The sequence below is a fragment of the Bidens hawaiensis genome, unplaced genomic scaffold (assembly GCF_021521415.1).
Source record: "Bidens hawaiensis isolate Kalapana, Puna unplaced genomic scaffold, B.hawaiensis_p1.1 tig00000512_1, whole genome shotgun sequence".
Lineage (NCBI taxonomy): Eukaryota > Viridiplantae > Streptophyta > Magnoliopsida > Asterales > Asteraceae > Bidens > Bidens hawaiensis.
This window is the reverse complement of record NW_027491033.1, coordinates 1765353-1786057: the sequence shown is the minus strand read 5'-3', so window position 1 is coordinate 1786057 and position 20705 is coordinate 1765353. Positions and strand designations below refer to the sequence as shown.

The 20705-nt window shown below is 35.4% G+C and overlaps 2 protein-coding genes and 1 pseudogene across 2 annotated transcripts in view; 2 read left to right on the top strand and 1 right to left on the bottom strand.

The window, feature by feature from the left end:
* LOC143633674 (putative elongation factor 1-gamma 1) overlaps positions 1–20705 on the top strand; it is a 153461-nt gene that overhangs the window by 17954 nt on the left and 114802 nt on the right. The window lies entirely within an intron of this gene.
* Positions 1327–3347, top strand: LOC143631161 (universal stress protein A-like protein). The gene is made up of 3 exons (XM_077100010.1): positions 1327–1576; positions 1673–1779; positions 2852–3347. Exons 1-3 carry the CDS (start codon positions 1405–1407, stop codon positions 3074–3076), a joined length of 504 nt encoding a protein of 167 aa, XP_076956125.1. The 5' UTR covers positions 1327–1404; the 3' UTR covers positions 3077–3347.
* LOC143632577 (universal stress protein PHOS32-like) lies at positions 11028–13693 on the bottom strand (annotated as a pseudogene).

Below are 20705 nucleotides of genomic sequence, written 5' to 3'. Positions count from 1 at the left end.
CTCGGGTAAGGAAAGCCGAAGAGAGAGAAAGACATGTGTGAGTGTGGGACTAGAGAGGGAGGGAACTTGATCAATCAAATGATTTTTTTTAAATCATCGGGTTTTTAAAATACAAAAATCATTCGATCTTCTAAAAAATGGTCTGATCGAACGAATTGCTAACATGTGGTTTGATTTCATTGGCTAACAGTTCAGCGGCTAGGATTTGTAAAATGGACGGACCGACGATTTAATGACGGATATTTTGGGGATCTTTGAATTCTTTGACGGTTCTTAGAAAGAGTGAGTTAAAATGAACATTTTGAAGATTTTCTTACTTTTAATTGTACAAATAAATTAATTATTTAATCCTTAGTAAATACATTTAGATGGAATAAATTCTATACATTTAGACACTAATTTAAGGGTATTTGTCATTCTGTTTTAAATCGAATATCAAATAGTGATTATTTAAGTTTGATCATTTAGCTAAATTTAATTATGACTATTGTCAATTTTAGTCCACCCATGCCAATCCAATAACATAAATTTTTAAAATTTTAGTTGAGAAAGAAAAACAATCGAACCGGATTTGAATTCAGTTATGAGTTTCTAGATTTGTTTTTGTTTTCGATTTCAGCCGACAAAAAAATATTCAAACTTTATAAACCTAATCGGAATAATACCCCCCCCCCCAACTCAAATTCCTTGATCTATTTAATTTTATTAAAGCATCGAACATACATAACAAAATATTAGCTAAATCCTCTTAACTAAGGATTTGTTTGATTATCTAGTGTTGAACTATTAAGATAAATGACTGATTAAAGGGTAATATTTGAATGGTTAACAACAAATTTTAAATTATAACTATAAAATAAATCTGCGGATGATCTTATGAAAAGAATACGTTTTAATATTAAAATAATTTTTTCAGGTAAAACTTTGTCGTCAAAAGAAGATTGGTCTAGGTTTGAAATCTAATTAAGGTGTTAGTAGTTTTTGTTTGTGGTGTTTTGTAATTTGGCCTACGGGTTGGGGTATAGCAACTTGCTATGCTCAGCCCGATTGTTTGTTTGTTTTGAGCTTTGTCTCGTAATAAACTTGCGTTTTGTTTGCCGTTTGAGATAAATGTATATAAATTTTAAAAGAAAAGGCGAAGACTAGGTTTGCCAAAACGAAGACCAAAAACCGGTGTCAAAATAAAAAAAACAAAACCATCAAAGCAAATCAGTTAAACAAAACAGCAGCAATACCAGAAACCGCCGCCACACAGTTGACTGACACTTGTAAATACTTTATGGGACCAACCACCTTATTAATATTAAACATGAAACCCACTTTTATCCATTCCATACAATACAATCAATCAATTAATCAAACACTTACACCCTCTAGATCTATCTAGCAGTTGAACAAACATCAATGGCAACGAAGGAACGGAAGATACTTGTAGCAGTCGACGAAGGAGAAGAGAGTGCTTATGGTCTCTCGTGGTGCCTCAAAAACGTTGTCACCGAGAATAATTCTAAAGACACCCTCGTACTCCTCTATGTTAAACCACCGCATGTTGTTTACACAGGTCTCGATGGAACAGGTACAACACAGACCGTATATGAGATTTATTAATTGATTAGTAATTGATTCAGTGATCAAATTAGTAGTTAAAGTTACATGATGTTGTGTTTGTCAGGATACTTGTTTTCTCAAGAAATAATTGCTACGATGGATAAGTACAAGAACGAGGTGGCCGATACTGTGATAGACAAAGCCAAGAAGCTTTGCCAAGACCTTCAAGATGTGAGTTCTTTTTTTTTTCCTTTTCTTTTTTATTTGTTTGAGCTTTAATGCTAGAAAATTATGTGTAAAATACGTTTAGCATTTTCTTTAAATGGAAAATTGAATTTAAATAATCCTAACTATGGACTATCGGCAAATAATAGTGATCCTAACTAACGGGGTGACTGCTGAAGGTCTCATATTTTAACATTTTTGTTCCCAAACAAGCCGCGACTAACAGAAGTTTAACTGCGTTAATCTTTGGTTGCCGAAAAACTAAACATTTTCATCTGAAAACTCTTTGTAACCTTATATGTGACCTTTAGAAACATTTTTATAGTAAAAACCTCAATTATTAAGGTTTTCAGAACCCTAGAACCACCGTTGGAGTTAGTGGCGGTAGAAAAAGAGGGTCACACCAGCTATGTGATGGTGATTGGGGACGGTTTGAGGCAAATCCGGCGAGCATCCAACCACTTATACGGAGAACTAAGGCTCTGACGACGAGGACGAATGACTGTTTACTTTTCTGGTCGGTTGAGAATGAGAGAAATCTTTAACACGCAAAAGGTTTCCAGCGACGGTGGTGGTGGTGCTCATCGATGGTATTCAAGTGGTGGTGGTGGTGGTGGTGTTCAGTTCAGTTTTCTGTCAAAAAAAGGTTGGCATTTCCGACAAAAACACTTTTCTGGCAACTTGAGACTAACAGAGTTAAGCTTTCATTAGTCACGACTCGTTGAGAACAAATATGTTAAAAGATGTGATCCTTAGCAGCTAACCCGTTAGATGAGACTATATCGAGTGAGATTATTTAAATATATATTTTTTTAATATTATTAATTTTTGGACAGCGGAGATATTATAAGAAACGAATTTTGGCAACATGCTAAAAATCAAAAAGAACAATTTACACCAAGAGGGAGGGATTTTTACAATTTGTGACTCGCCACAATAAACATTCAAATTTCTAATTTGCTTAAACTCATTACGCACCCTGATGCGTGCCATTCAAAACAAAGTTTCTTTCTCTCTTTTGCTTTTGATCATGATGCTTTGGTGAATCTGATTCGACAAAATGGGTTGGTGTGTGCAGGTGAAGGTGGAGACGAGAGTGGAGATCGGGGATCCAAGGGACGTGATCTGCAATGTGGCAGAGAAGATGAGTGTTGACATGGTGGTGTTGGGCAGCCATGGGTACGGTTTGATCAAGAGGGCGTTTCTTGGGAGTGTCAGCAATCACTGTGCGCAGAACTGCAAGTGCCCGGTCTTGATCGTCAAGAGGCCCAAGAACGTTGCTGCAACTTCCACCAGCACTTGATGTTGAAGATGGTGTTATAGTTAATGAATTGAGTCTGATAGTTATTTCTTGTCTAGTTAATGGTCGATCTTACTGAACTGTTTGCTTTTATGGGCTTTAAATAGTTATGGCATGAACTGCAAATTGCAATGTATATTTGTAATGAAAAGGGATGAATGTTGGTGAAAACATATAAAATAGATTTAACTATTGAAACATAAAAATAAAAGCAAAAAATAATACTAGAATTATACTTTTACGCAGTTCTTTGAGCGGTCCGACATAATATACATACGTGATGTTTGTTTCTACTATTTATCTAGTTAAGACAATTTTTAGGTGAGACAAGATGAACAACTAAGCAAGTATATTCATGTATAATTAAATATTGGGTTCAGTAGTGATGTAAGGTTGAGTAGCAGTTTATGGGTTCAACTCGTGAATCCGTCCCACGAAACCCGTATATAACACCGTAAGTTTTAATAAGGGTCATGTTCTGATTCCTCGCTTTGTAAATATTCAGGTTAACAGGTCGATACATGTATCACCCGTCTAACCACAATACATGTATCACCCGTCTAACCACAATACACGAAATTATCTTTTATGTTTAACTGATACTGACCGAATGTGTGTCGATTCGCCTCTACAACAACCGTGTTTTGATTGTTATTTTTTTATATATATTAATTTTTCAAAAATATTTTTTTTTGGGTTTAGTCCAGTTCCGTGGCGAACCTATCGATACCGACCGAATTCCTGCCACAACGCTCGTATTTTTCCAACCGAATAAGCATGGTTTTATATATATTATGTTTTGTATCATAAGCTATACATTTACTATTTTGATTTCTAATATAGCGTTGGACCGTTGGTACCGGAACAAACATAACCGGTACCGACCGTATGCCGCTTTAATCATACGTTGTACGTGTATTGACACTATTTCGGGTGTTCACATATATATTTTTGATTTAGTGTAGGTGTCATGACAGATTTAATTGATACCGACCAAATTTGAGTCAAGCCGCCACAACGTGGCGGGTTCTAAACCTAGTTTAATTTAAATAGACTATGTTACCTAGTTTGGGTTTAGTAAATATTTACATAGGTGTTTTGAGTGTTTAGAATCAAATGGTTTTTTGTGTTAAGAATAATAAAAGACTTCTTTGTGTTCGTTTATAGGCCTGATTTTCCAACAATCTCAACAACAATTATAAGATATGTGGAAATCTTTATAAGAAGAATTCGTTGTTGACACAAACCAAGGGAAACTAATTTCAAACGAGATTCAAAATATTGTCCAAGCAGCCACAAACCCTTGTCTCGATCGCGCTTCCAAAATTCCATTATACCGAGATGCTTCGCCGTAGTGCTTCCAGATCTGTCTCTGCATATCGTTCGCTTGCTTACGCATAGAACATTAGCGAAACAAGGCCTCGAATATTAGTAGCTTGTTCGCGTCCTGAACTGTACTTCATTGGCAACCGAAGTTATATTCCTACGCCAAGTCACGGTACCTGTTTTTATTTTTCCTTGCCCATCTTATAATTATATTACTCACCTGTTTAATTTTATGCATGTGGTAACATGCACTATACTTTTGGACTTCCCTCAGTTTCATTTAATCAACAATGGCTCAAGACTCAATTGCTATTGATGCCCGAAGCTTCTTCGTTATCCTTCACTAAAGTTGAAGGCAAGCACATAGTTATACATGATCCTGGAGTACTTAAGCAGGTAGAAACTGACGTAGACCTAAGTATAGTTGTGAAGATTGATGGACTAGTAGAAGATGTGGTCGCAACAATTGACAGTAACCAGTTGCTCGTCCAAGGCCGCACCGCAGACGGAGTTACAACCTACCTGGCTGGCATGAATCTGCCCATGACCTGTGACAAGAAGAGGGGTTTAAAATGGCTGATCAAGGGAGGTGGACTGCTATTAGTGACCCTTTACACACTCAAGTACAGACTGCTAATGTTCACTAACCTTGTGTCTGCCGCCCTTCGCACCACCAACCAACTCCGGAAGCTCGAAGATCTTGATGCTTTCTCTGGTTTATTTATTTATTTGTTTATTATTGTCTCTCTTTATTTAATCAGTAATTTAATATCAAGCAGAAGAAATCCCTCTATTATATATAATATATACGTCTTCATGATTGCAGACGCGTTGTTTGATCGCACATATCTACAACAGAACATTTTCCCATTAATAGCCTGCCCGGATGCGAGTTGCAGGTCCTTCACAAATTACAAGAAGACTGCTGAAGGCCTATACGTAAAAATGAGCAGCGGAGAATTCGAGCAGATGGAGTCAACTGGTGAAAGCCTATGCGTGTCCTTAAATATGACCGGATTCAAGACACAGAACTTCAAGTCCTCTTTTGAAAACAACACTATTTTTGTAATCGAAGGGAAATCAGAGACGGAGCACTATCTTGCGTGCTTTCATATACCAGAGGGCTACGAGACGGAGAATGGTATGATCAAGAAAGAGATTTACAAAGGAGTGTACAAAGCAACTCTTCCCAGAAAGCATAAGGAGGAGACCACTGGTAACTAGTTCTGTAAGGTTCAAGCAAAAGGATATTTATATATATATATAACTTGATACTTGGAAGTTTGTTTGTGACGATCAAGCAGTTGATTTTGACAATAGGGACCGAAAAATCTAATGACAATAGGGAACACATGTTTTGTTAAACCAATACATTGTGTTGATTTTGACAATAACGACCGAAAGATCTAATGACACCCGACTTTATTGCGCGTATCTTGACAAGTTATTTATTAATTAAATACTCATATTAGTTTAGTTGGATCTGTTGGAACGCGTTGTATCAATCTGCAGGTTTAAGATTTGTTCATTTCTTATAGGCATTTCATTCATTCTAATGTTGATAACTGGACACAACTTTTGTTTTGACTCAGTTGGAACGTGTTGTATAAATCTGGCTTATTTGATTTCTTCGGGTCAAAACTCTTGTTTACTTTTACTATAAAGTCAACAGTTTTGACTTTTGTGTTTAAGAGCTGATAGGGTATTGGTATACACAGCCAACGTGATTCCTAGAACACCCAAATCTCTTATGATTCTTACTATCCATGTCATGGTTGCTAGAATAGATGCCATGCTTCCGAGCTTTCCCTAGTGATCCATATCATATGGCCGGAGTTGAGTTGAGATGGCAAATGGGTTGGGTTGGGTTGGGTCAAACGGGTCATGGGTCGAAACATGTTTGGGTTAGAATGGTTGGAATGGTTAGGGTCATAAAACAGGTCAATTAAAAAAGGTTGTTTTGGTTTGGGTCGGAACAAGTCAGATAGGGGTTTGGGTTTTTTTTAACGAGAATAACGGCGAAAAATAGTATTATGTTCATTGTGTATTACGTTTAAGTCATTGTGTAATATGTAGATTTCATTGTGTTTTACGTTTCAGATCATTGTGTTATATGTATTTACCATTGTGTCTTACACTCTTACGTTTCAGGCCATTGTGTTATAGTCCGGCCTATTGTATTATATGTATTTATTATTGTGTTTTACGTTTCATGTTATTATGTAATATGTATTCATCATTGTGTTTTATAGATTAGATAATTAATTTGTTAGTATTATTCATTATATTTACATATTATTATACAACGGTGTTATTAACATTTAAAAAAAACACAATGATCAGTTGAAAACCATGACGAAAACACAAATAACAAACCGAAAGACACAATTGTAAGCAAAATGACACATTGGCGTATTTTTTTTAATTTTTATATAACAAAATCATAGTTATAATAAAGACAACAAAAAGCTTGTTATTATGGTAAATTATATATATATATATGTTTAAAAATTATGGGTAAATTAATATGTGATTTGCATGTGGAAAAAGAAAATGTGTATTATTACTTTTATACCCTTTTTTTCTTTGGTACCCACTTAACACATGTCAATTAATTATAACTTCTCACACTTCTCATTTTTGTTGGCATTTGTAGAATAACTCAACCCAATGTTTATAAATTATAACCATTTAGGAGTTGATGTTTCAAATTAATGTTCAAATTAACATGTAGAAATTATGTAAATGAAAACTTAATGAGTTGAAAGCCTATGTAAACATACTAGTTGAAAACAGGGCCGGCCCAGGGCCATGGCAGGGTAGTCTACCGCCATAGGCCCGACCACCCGGTAGACCCAAAAATTTTAAATTTTTTTTTTTATATTTTATAAAAAAAAATTTGTTTAGGCCCATTTATGATTTATGAATTGTTCATTTGTTTGTAGCCCAATCTCCCAAATTTGTTTAGGCCCATACCCATTTATGATTAATCATTCAAGGAGGTTTTAAAAAAATAAAATACAACCTAACAACCATCACAATCTTTTGTCTTCCATTATCCATACCAACGTACCAGTGCACACTGCACAAAAACTCAAAAAGGCAGCCAGGCGCCAGCTAGCCACCAACCACCGCGACCGCGGACCGCCGGCAGCCAGCAGCCTGCACCACCAGACACCAGTCCACCACCACCGCAGCGGTGCAGCCGGCTCCAACCACCCTGCTTCGACACTCCGACAGTCCGACTCCGTCAGCGGTTAGTAATTAGTTCTGAGTTGTGAGTTCTAACAAATAATTTGTTTAGTTTTATACTTTAATTATAAAAGTTAGTGAGTTCAGTTTATCAGTTTGGGTTAGTAACAGACTAACAGTTTGTCAGTTTTGTTATAAAAGTTGTTGAATTGTTGTTTATCAGTTTATGTCAACAGTAGGTTTGATTGTTAATTGTTACTTTGTTTTTGTTTATTGAATTAACACATATATATTATTTTTTAGAAAAATGCCTCCTAAATACAAATGCCTATCCGGTAATGAAAAACGCAAAAATTGTCGAGCATCGCGTTTCGTTTCGTTTCGTTTAGGTATGTAAATTAAATTATTTTGCTACAATATTTATGTTTTGTGTATTGAAATCAATGTTGTAAAAGTAGGATTACAAGGCCGAGTACTCGCTACAAGGTATGTCACCGAGGCGAGTTTTTGTAAATCCGCCTAGTTACTAAGAATCGGTCAAATGTGGTCAATCTCAGTCAGAGTCACATCTTATCGGTGAACTTGGGCCGATTTTGACTCAAAAAAATAAAACATAATTGTTATTTCAATAATATTAAAGAATAAATATCATTTTTTTAATTAATGATTAGTAATTTTTAGAATATTTTATATTTAAAAATGTATTTTTTTATTTATATTAACATTCACCTATTTTGTTATAAATATCAGTAAACTTATGATATTTGACACATATATAATAACCAAATATTAATTTTCTTTATATTTACCATGTCCGAGTACTCTCCGAGTACTCCGAGTACTCCCTCCAAGGGGGTCGGCCGCCTAGGGACCGCCTAGCGACTTTTGCAACATTGATTGAAATTAATATTATCATCGTATGATTTGTTTTTTATTTGCGTTATCGAGTTTATATTTTACTTAAGTCTGAAGGCCCAAATTTAGATTCGCTTTCGGCCCAAAATTTTTTTGTGTTTCTCGGAGCCAGGCCTGCGTGGAAAACTTGTATAATTACTTTATTAGTGTAGTAAGATTATACATTTATACCGGTCAAGATCCTATTGAATAACAATTCCTATTTTACTCTCCTTTATCGCGGGAAGTTATAGTTAATGTGGCATGCACCACTATTAGACTCCTAAAATAAATAAATAAATAAATAGTTTACTTATTTTGCAAGCAAGCAGAAACCAAAAAAATATATAAACCCTAATACATTAGTATTCGATCTGCTTCTAAACTATCATATTGCACCGACATGGCTTCCCTCCTGCGCCACATGAGTACTAATTCCAACCTCACCAAATCTCTTTCTGCATATCGTTTGCTTAAGATCTATGGCAGACGTCAGAACATGTTCAATCGAACCTATACTAAATTTCCAAGTTACGGTGGTTTTTTTTGTTTTTGCTTATATATATATATATATGTTATTATATTTTTTTTATCTATTGATTAATTAATATTACGTATTTGGGATTTCAGTTATAGATTATGAAAAATACTTTCAGTATTATTTGACATTATCGCCAGGAGCCCCTTCGGTTTCATTGTCATACATTAAAACCAACAGATAGTTTTGCAAGTTCCGGTTCCTGGACTGGAGAAGAAGGAAATGGACAATGGCTTATTACGTGTATCCTTCGATTATAATTATGCACGTTCCGTTACAAGCGTTTCTGATAACTACTTGCTCTTCCAAGGCAACGCAGCAGACGGAGTAACCTGTCTGGCTGGCATGAAGTTTCCCAACAAAAAAGGTGGTTTAAAGGAGACGAAAATAAGAAACAAAAGGCAGATGGTATATATGTACGCTCCCAAAGTCGAGTACGGGATCACTAAATTGCTGTCTGATTTCCTTTTCACTAGCTTCCTTAGACTCTTTAATCTTCAAGATTTTGTTCTTTTCGAAAACATATTGTTTTATCCCTCGTTTCTAGTATATATAATGATCCCAAAAATATCCAGCCGAAATGCGGTGCATAGGTCGTTCACAAATTATAAGAAGAAGACTGCTGGAAGTCTGTATGTGAAAATGAGTACTGGAGAATTCAAGCGGATGGAGTTAACTAGTGAAGGCCTGTGTGTGCTCTTGAATATGCCTGGATTCAAGATAGAGGATGTGGTGTCCTCCTTTGTAAACGACTGTCTTATAATCCAAGGGGGGAAAGAGACGGAGAAATATGTTGCGGCCGTGCATATACCAGGGAAAGAAAAGACGGAGCACTATGTTGCGGGCGTGCATATACCAGAGGGCTATGAGACTGAGATTGGTATGATCAAGATAGAGATGCATGAAGGAGTGTACAAGGCTACTCTTCCTAGCAAGCAGAACAAGACTAACTAGGCTTACGGTATAAGGAAGGAGCCTTCGAGAGTAGGTAAAGTTATTTAAGGGTCAGAGATAATTATTACGTTTGGTTTATCTTTGTTTTTATTGTTTACTTTAACGAGTCTAGGGTAGGTTATAAATACCGAGCTATCGTATGGGTTGTAATTGGGCTTATTTGACTTCTTTGGGGTCATGTACATGACATTGAATTTATTCAGCTCCATTCATAGCAACAGTGTGTTGGGTTCCAGTGGTGATCAGTCAACGGTTTAACAATTAAACCCGGTTTTAATTATAAAGGTTTCATAATTATTAATCAGGTTAATAAATGAATACGCAGCGGAATATAAAAACGAGTAATCACCATGCAACGGAACCGTACAGGATTCGGTTACAAACGATACGAGTACGAGTCAAACAACCAAAGAAACATAAATTTAAACTGACAATAAATTTAAGTTTACCTCGGTTAATGAATAACCGGTTGAGACACCGAGGTACAACGAACGATGCTAGGTGACGAACAGAACACGATGACGGTTGGTGGTGATGGCGCGTTGGCAGCAAGGTGGCGCGAACACGGCAGCAACACGGCGGCGATAGCGGTGCGGTAGTTTGCTGTAGCGATGGTTGGTAACGATATCGGTAGTGGTGGCTGGACTTTTGGCTTGCGGCAGAAGAACAAAAACCTTACAGGTTATTATTCACGAGATGTGTATATATAAATATCTATATAGATCTCCAACTAACTTGGAGTAAGGCCCAAGTCAATCATTGGATTATTATTATTATAAATTAATATAATACTTATAATCTTATTACTTATTAATAATAAATCTTAACCGGGCCCAAAGTCCAAACTCGATCCAACCTTCGTTTAAAGTCCGAACCATTATATCATCTATGACCATTATAATATCGTCATGCTAAATTCGTCATTTACCGATCAAACAATTTAAGCGGATTTTAGTTCGTTGCCCAAGGTGTAACTCTCACGAGTCACAGCCCGGTCGGCCACGTTGACTTACCCGAACCAGTCCATAATTCCAACACAGTGAGGCAGTCAGCATTTTAAGTTTTAAGTTGTTATATGATTGTGACCGAATGACAGAATCAACTAAAGTTTTCATTGCTGCCTGTCTTCTTCACGTCCAAATGAATTGTTAGATGTCTAGGCTAAAATTACAGTAATGTCAGAATCTACGGAAACGGGTCTCATAAACAGCTTCTGAATACATGCTTATATATTCTTGCAGCTCACACCAGTGGTTGAAAGCTATCATCACTATGTTCTTGCAATTTACAGCTCATGCCGTAATTACTAAGCCATAAAAAACAAAGGTTCATAACATCAACCATTAACTAAACGAGAAACGAACGTCAGACACAATTCATTAGTTATAACTTATAACATCATCTTCAACGTCAAGTGGTAGAAGTTGCAGCAACGTTCTTGGGCCTCTTGACGATCAAGACTGGACACTTGCAGTTGTGCGCACAGTGATTGCTCACACTTCCAAGAAATGCCCTCTTGATCAAACCATACCCATGGCTGCCCAACACCACCATGTCAACGCCATCTTCTCCGCCACTTCGCATATCACATCCCTTGGATCACCAATCTCCACTCTTGTCTCCACCTTCACCTGCACACACCAACCCAAATTTTAACATACATCTAGTTTCTTCATACTTTTGCCCACTTTTCTACTTAATAATAAACTTCTTAATATAGTTATGATTTAATACTTTCTCATATCTTCGAACTGAAATGTTGACGGAAAATGATCAAAATGTCAATTTTGATTGGCGTTTTCCCATAATATCCACACTCAATCTCGTCGAAACACACACTTTTTAATTATAAGCTGACAAGATTTTCAACCAACAAGATTCCACCATGCGTCATAACACTATCAGTTGGCATGTCTTTTTTAGATCATCAGAGCAAAGGAATCTTTTAGACTTAGGCTTCCGACGAGATTTTTTTAGATTCCAACAAGATTTTTTTGGCTTCCGGTGAGAATTTTTTTTGGACAAGTGGCAAAATATGGTTAGTTACCTGCCACTTGTTGCTCACTTTCGTTTTGAATTGTTAAATGGAAGACTAACTAAATTGTTAGTACGTATTAGCAATGTTTTGAAACCCGGCCGGCCGGTCGGACCGGGACCCGGGACTAATACCGGTCCGGGTCGCAGTGTAAGGCCCGTTTTCTAATGGACCGGCCGGTTCGCGCGGGCGCCGGTTGGACCGGACCCGGTGACCCGGCGGTCAGACCGGCAAGTTGTTGTTTTCTTTCTTTTTTTATCAGTTCTGCTTTCTTTCTGAATAATATAATCACATATTCACATAACATGACAAAACCCTGTTATGTCTCCATCAAACACCGCCACTCCAAATCACCAGCGTTCCTAACTCCCGCCGGCCGCCGCTCCAGTTCGATCTAGTCTCGCCGGTAAGTAACTCTCTAATTGTTAAATCTCTTCAGTTTTGGCCGGGTCGGGCCGCCGCTAATGGTTTTTAGTTGTTTGCTACTAAAAATGATGACTCAGATTGGTTGTTAGTGTTATTTGCTACTAGTGTTACTAATTTCCAATTGATATCTAATTTGGTTGTAAGGTGATATGAACAGATTGTTATTAGTGTGCACTGTGTTATGTAACAGATTGTTAATTTTGAACCATTATAGTATCAATAATACTGTATTATGTAACAATTTGGTTGTTATGTTGATTGTAACAGATTGTTAATTTCATGTTTTGAAATAATAATACTCTCTAATTGATGTTTTAAGACTTATGTTTTATATATTAGTAATTATATATATATATATATATATAATTTATGACGTCATCCGGGTCAATGTCGGTCCGACCTTTGACCCGGTAAGACGTCCGGGTCGACGTTCGGGCCAGGTCTGAAAACATTGCATATTAATTAAAAATGTCGTCGAGTAATGCATAAAGCCATCAATTTGACAAGATTTAAGTGTAGGCATTATGGGTATTGAATTGCCAAATTGACATTTTCTTGAATTTGACCTTTCAAATGGAAGTACATTTTCATTTTCCCAAATTAAACTTTTTAATTAATTTACTAGTGAATTTAAACGGTCATTAATTTGCAACCATTTTGGATCATACTTATAAAGTAAGCTAACTTCACTTGGCGACCAATATAACTTCAGTCACAAATCCGATCTGTCGCTTAATTTAGTATTTACTACGGGTTTTATTGATCTTAAATTTGGTTAGTGAATATCTAATTTATAAAAGAAAAAGAAAGCTCGCGTACATCTTGAAGGAAAGCTTCTTAGCTTTGTCGATGACAGTTTCAGCTACATCCTTCCGGTACTTATCCATGGAGGTGATTATATCTTGAGAAAACAAGTATCCTGAACAAAATAATAATATTATTCTATAAGAGTATGTATATGATTATTAGAAATGAATTGGTTATAACTAATATAATGGTTAATTAATTCGCTTGTGTTGTACTGTACTGGCCTGTTCCGTCAAGAGCTGAGTAGACAACATGCGGTGGTATGACGTAGGAGGGTGTCTTTTGAATTAATCTCGGTGACGACATTGTTAAGGCACCACGAGAGAGCGTAAGCACTCTCTTCTCCTTCGTCGACTGCTACAAGTATCTTCCGTTGCCATTGATTACATGATTCAATTATTAGATCTAGAAGTGTGTGTTTGTGTGTATGGAGAGAAGTTGGTAGCATTTAGTATGGCGGTCCTATATGATATATACAAGTGTCGTGTTGTCTGTGGCGGCGGTTTCTGTTTTGGTTCCATGGTTTTCATTTGACACCGGTTTTCTTTCGGTCTTTGTTTCTGTGTTCTAAATAATTGAGATTCTCCATCTAGTTGTTTTCTTTCGATATGTCATTTTTTTATGGTTTGAATCACAAAATATTGAAATACATCTCTACATATTATGAGTTTTATTTGTACATCTATATGATGTGTTGATCAAACCCATTAAAAAGATTTGAAAATGACGTTTTTTAGATATATTCAGTTGAATATAATTTTTATCTCCTGTCTTATCTTAATTATTTTAATTCTTGTACGTTTAAAACCAACAGTTTTTCATATTAATCATGTTTTTTTTCTTTCAAATGAATACTTATTTTCAAAAAAACATTTACAAATCAAAACACCATTTATATAATAATAAAAGTGGGAGAAACATGCATTAGTCTCTTATACATTGTGCATTTAAGTTTGTACCATGTAATATTTATTTTTCTATAAATTTTATTTTTGTACTTTTGGTCACTACACTTTTTCATAGTTTACAAATATGTCACAAAATATATTTTTCCACTTTCAACTTTGGTGCCCTATACTTTTCATATTTTACATTTTTTTTGTTTAACGTTTACGTTTGAATTTAACGAGTTAACGCGCTGCAACGCATGCGTGTGGTTGAATGTTATGTCTATTTCCCCGTTTAATATCCCCAACGCAACGCGTAGATGTTAAGTTGACTTGCTTAGTTATTTTTTTCTATATTTTATGTTTCGGTCTGATTTTTGTGTGTTAACGCGATGCAATAAGGGTGTGTGGTTCAACGTTTTTACGTCTACTTTTTATTACTTATTCTTAATGGTTAACGTTAGTTACTGACTGCGGGAGAGGGGATGGCGAACGAAGGCGGCGATGGTGATAACTTCATGCTTTCAAGTGGAGTAGAAATGTAAATACAAGGTTTTACACCTCCACCGCAACGCGAAGGTGTAAATACTAGTTAAGTACAATTTTGAACATCTTTTTTATCAAATTAACAAATATATATATATATATATATTTATTTGTTCTTTCTAAAGGAGTATATCCATTATCAGTGATAAATAACTAATTAAAATTTTTTATATTATACGTTGGACGGCATAACAGATTAAATCAGCTAAAGAATACGGATATATTGATGTTATTTATTAAAAAAAAGTTATATAAGAACCTGATATAGTTGGATATGTTAAGTTTAAATAAATTATATAAGAACCTAATATAAGATGGATATGTTAATTATAAAAGCTTTTTAGTTATGTTAACTAGAAAATTAAGCTCGCGCATTGCGTAGATTTTTTCACCCTAAATCATATGTTATGACAAAATCGATCAATCTAGTAGTAATCCACCATTCCTGTTACGCGAAAGCTAAGATCGATTAGTTGGCATGAAAATTTTGTGCCCAATCATAAACCACACTCTAATAAATTTCTACGCATGATCACACGGCCTTAAGTACTTGGACTGATATAGACCTTAATGGGCTGGATCTGTCAACTGGGCTCAACTTAATATGTACATGTTTCAAAAGAGTGAAATCAATGGGCCAATCCCTACACTTATGTGTTATGGGTCACAAAGATCTGGAGGCAGGTATGTACGGTGGTCTAACAGAGGAATCAACAGGAGAAAAAGGACGGTCACATGATCCTTGTTGGGTCAAGTGCAGTCATGGTCTCATGGACAGTGTTTCATGGCCGGATCAAACCCGGTAATATACGTTTTATTCAATTATTTCCCCTTTTACATTTTAAATAAAGTAATACTCTTTTATTATTATTTTTTTTTCTCGTTTAATTTTATTAAAATTAGTTAAAGTTTTAACTATAGTTATTTTAGTATTAATAACTATTTTTACCTTTTGAAACCATATGTGAACTTTCAGAAAACGAATCTTAATGTAAAATTTTGTTAGTTAATATATTAATGATATCCGAAACTTTTAAGAAGCTTACTCATGCTTAAAAATATATTTTCAGATTGTATCCAAACAAATTTTGAAATCCACAAACAATATAAAGTAGATACATGTCTCTCATGTAACATGTTATATACTTATATTTGACTAAAAATATATATATTCGGGATACCTTTTCCCATGTGGTTGTTATAAACTTTTCTCTTTTTCATTCTTTGGACTTGAAACTGACAATAGTTAACTAACAAGTTTATAGTTGATTGAGTTTTAAAAAACGTTTGAATTTCCGTGGATGTATAATTATGTTTATACTAAGTTTATTTTTCTAGTTGTTAGATGTAACAATGACCAAACCAAAGGGCCTTTAACCTAATAATATTAATGTGTTATAAACCTTTGTCTTTTTAACCGGAGAAGGATCGTATCCTATGAGTGACAAAAAAAAAAATAGACGCTAAAGAAAAAAGGTACAAATTGTATAATAAGCTTTTCATAATCAACTTATTCTAATATTTTATTTAAAACTAAATATTTAAAAACTTCTTTATGTGGAACTATGGAAGCAGCCGTTACGAGAATAATTGTTAGTTAACACGTCTTCATAGGCAATATATGTGTTTTAATTTGTAAAAACTTCTTTATGCGGAAGCGACCGTGTTTTCCCATATAATTGAGTATATTAATTAGTGTCTCACATTCTAGATGCGTGATGTCATGAAACTTTTACTTTCTTAAAATAAACCTAGATTGTTAATATCTAAACTAGTATTTTGTTTTAAGTCATTCTAAAACTAATGTTCGTTTAACTTGAAGGATTATAACCTTTTTACACTAAATAGGAAACCAAATATACTTACATTCGTATGTCAGGTTTTGGTATGTTCGTAACATTTGTCGGTTGGTGGCTTAATCCAAACTGATGGGCCTCTAAAACCAATAGCGAAGCTTGGACGTGAACGCCGGGGGGGGGGGGGGGGGGGGGGGCGAACTCAAAATGTATAAAAAATTCATAAACGAAGGGGTGGGGGCTTAAATTTTTGGTCGGAAACAGACAAATTTACAATATGCATAAACTATTTCGGACGAAAAACGGCTAAATTTACACTAACGCGCGAAAAAACAGAGGGGACGGGGGCCACCCCTGGCCCTCATTATACTTCACCTCTGTCTAAAACTGGGTACTAGGCTTTCTTGCGGCTCTGCTACTAATGCATAATATCGTGCAATATTTGTTTCAGTCCATGTAAATTTAATGTGTTTCTTTGTTATCAAAGTCACAACAAAGTTAACGAACGTCGTTTCACGCACCTAACTCGTTTTAATTGTAACACCCCAACCCAGAGCAGGCTGACGTGTCACTATTACAGATATCATAGACCAAACAAAATTCATTTAAATGAAAGGAAAAGAATCCCATGGCAACCAAAAGAGTTAAAAACACTGAAAGAAATTCTAAGTCAAATTTATTAAATGCTTAAATAAAAGAAAATTAAATCAAGTCCTTATTCTTGAGCTTCATTTTACTCTCATCACTGATCTCCCCGATTTCCCGAATTACCTGTTAGCAAATAAGACAGACACAAACAAGGAAATACGGCTGAGCCAAAAATTGCCTAGTAACGGAGAGAACAATAGTACAGGTAAAGGCATACATAAGACAAAACACATACTGAAATAAAACTGAAACTATTGCGGATATAAAACCACGTTTTAGACCGAACTATAATTAGATGCGAAACATAATCCGATACACGATCGGGACGTAATCTGAATATACTCAAATTTAATCAAATGCAGATACACATATCAAAAACGGACCAGAAATATAGCGAAACAAAATATAATTACTAAAATACACGACGATGATGTTAAAATAAATAGGTCGTGTAATACGGAAGCACCCAGAGCCTAAACAGAGGGGTACACAGCTAGCTAGTCCATGCACCAAGGAGACGGTGTGGGTGGCGTGCACACATTGTTCCATCTCAAACAGAAGTCAGGAGTCAGGAGTCAGGAGTCGGAGCTAAGATCGATCTATACGCCTCTAAGTGGCCAAGGTACTACATGAGTACTTTCAGAGACGCCGTGAACTTTGATTACGCACTGTCACGATAAGTGCCATGTCAGGAGTCAGGAGTCGGAGCTAAGATCGATCTATACGCCCCTAAGTGGCCCTAATACTTCAAAAGTACTAGTTAGAGACGCCGTGAACTTTAATTACGCACTGTCACGATAAGTGCCTTCCCGTTGACGCCCCAACGACAAGTCAGAAAATGCTCGGGTAACAGAGTACTAAAACTAAAAACATATAACTAAAATATATTATATAAAATAACTGAACTCAAAATATAACCGACGCGTAACGAAAATCCGTGCTACAAAGTAACGGAATAGATTCAATACTATTAGTAAACGAGAACAAAAGCCGCACTACGAAGTAACGGAATATAATTAATACTATTAGAGAAAGAAACCAGAAACCGTACTACGAAGTAACGGAATAGAGTTAATATACTATGACTAAAAGTAAACAGAAACCGTACTGCGAAGTAACGGGATATAATTGACACTACGAGTGAAAGAAACCAGAAACCGTACAACAAAGTAACGGACTATAATTAATACTAAGAGTAACCAAAACAGATTCCGTACTACAAAGTAACGGAATATAAATAGTACTAAGAGGAAACAAAAACAGAAACCGTACTACGAACTAACGGACTATAATTAATACTAAAAATAGCAAAAACAGGAAACCGTACTACGAAGTAACCGAATATAATTTATACTATGAGTGACAGAAACCAGAATCCGTACCTTAATGATTAAGCAAAAATAAACAAGTTGGCTTGTCTTCAACAATTATGAGAACCTAAGTAGCCGAACAAAGTCGGTGATGCACGGACTTGAACGTTGGTGACCAGAAGAAACATGACGTCGGTTTCTCTAAACATAACAAATTGTCGGTTTCTTTAAAAACATAACAAATCAAAGGCGGAAACTTGAACGATGGTGGTACACGATACGTGATGGTGATGGCGCACGTCGTTGGGATTGGAACTAATATGGCGAAACAACTCAGATTGAGTTCAGAGGTTATATACCATCGGTTCGTGGCGGTTATCGGGACTGGAGTTGCCGACGGCCAACTTGTAGCAGGGTCGAGTCGTCACACGCGGAGAGGTAGGAGAAAGTGAGTATGCAGTAGGGTTTGATGGAGTTTATTTGCAGATTCAGGGATTTATAACAGTGATCGCGATCAAGAACGAAGGATTCGGAGCTCCATAAAGTCCGACAATTTGTTACAGTAGATGATGGCTAAGGATAAAAGAAACGTGTGGATCCTTTAATGCTATTTGTTTTGCATTTTTTTTTTCATAAATTTTAGAATCTGTTTATTTATATTACTTAACTAACGAATGATAATTATGTTAGCATTCAAATACAAACTCTATTAAACCTTGAGGTCATAACAATTATCTTATAATTATTATTATCTCATTAATAAACTAACCATATAATTATGAAATATAGAGATTTTATTTATTACCTTGTATAAAACTTGGGTTATTATATTAATAGTTATATTAAGTACCCATTTGGTCTCCAGGTAAATTTGATTAACAAAATAGCTTGATAACACAAAAATTACCAACATATGAGTATCACAAAACATTTTTAAAATGTAATGGTGCATTTGTAAGATAACAAAATTTAGCTTATTGCGAAAATACCCAAACAAATAGTTTATTAGTGCTTATTCTTTTCTTAATTGATTTTGAAGGAATCATATGGAATTGGTCACTTTTAAAATAAAATAAAAAAATAATGATACTTTTTATTATTAAGATGGAAAATAAGTAGTAACAAATACCATTAACAGTTGACCACACTACCACTGAGCAACTAAGGAACCAATAGACTTAAGTATATAAACTATGAAATACATGTTACATAAATATATGAATTGATTTGAACCAAGATCTTCAAAATGTGGAATCTCCAACTTTGTTTTTTGACAAGATCTTCTTGTAGTCTTCTTGGCTACAAGAATGAAGTGAATGAACAAACTAATTTTGACGGTTGTGACTTTGGATTTATGTAGTTTTATTGTGGTCTTCTTTACAAACTAAGCCCTTCCACACGGGCTATTTTTGTTTCGTATGTAGGTGGGCCCAAGTAAAAAAAGGGTTTTATATAAATGTTGTGTGTAATGCGTGGATGATGAAATGAAAATTAAATAGGATAGTGATATTTGTAGGGTTAGAGATAAAATTGAGGTTTTAAGGAATTGAAAGGATATTATGTAGCAGATGACGTGATAGTTAAGGGCACCTAATGGCACATGTAGCATTGGAGATAGTCTAAGGTTGGTTTTTTGTGATTAATGTTATGGATGCCACCACCATCCACATCTAAGCCACCTCTACAAAGCCCGTCCATCCCTTTCGCGTTGCCATCCTTCGCCCCTTCGAGTTTTAACTGGCTAGCACCCCTGCCTTTCTCGTCAATTCAGCATGGTGTTTCGTTTCGTGCCCCTCAACCTGCAAAAGTGTTGCTAACGAGGACCTTTCACACTACCCTGACAAAAATAACTAGATATAAATTATAATAAAAAAAAGCATCAATACAAATAATAAATAATTAAAAACAAACCATGCTCGAGCTACAAAAATTACTCACTAGCCAGAGATAGCTTGAACAAATTGATCTCAAACTCTCTTTAAATAAGTCAAGCTGGAGCTTGTCAAACTAAAAGTTGGCTTGGCTCATTTAAAACCGTATGTCTACATTGTGTGATTGAATTATTTTTTAAATATTTAATACATCAATAATGCATATAATAAATTGTTTCAATTTAATGAGGGAAAATGACCATATTCTATCATCTCCAAATTTTGAATTGGTACGTGTGACATTTGGAGGTAAAGTAGTCGACTCAAATTTATAAACAACCATCGCACAATCACCCGCCTACCTTTTAATTTCTTTTATTTCATAAATCGTCTATAAATTAT

Coding starts and splice junctions, on each gene's coding strand:
- LOC143631161 (XM_077100010.1), top strand. CDS start 1,405: ATGGCAACGAAGGAACGGAAGATACTTGTAGCAGTCGACGAAGGAGAA. Junction 1,577..1,672: donor CACAGGTCTCGATGGAACAG/GTACAACACAGA, acceptor TGTGTTTGTCAG/GATACTTGTTTTCTCAAGAA. Junction 1,780..2,851: donor TTTGCCAAGACCTTCAAGAT/GTGAGTTCTTTT, acceptor TGGTGTGTGCAG/GTGAAGGTGGAGACGAGAGT.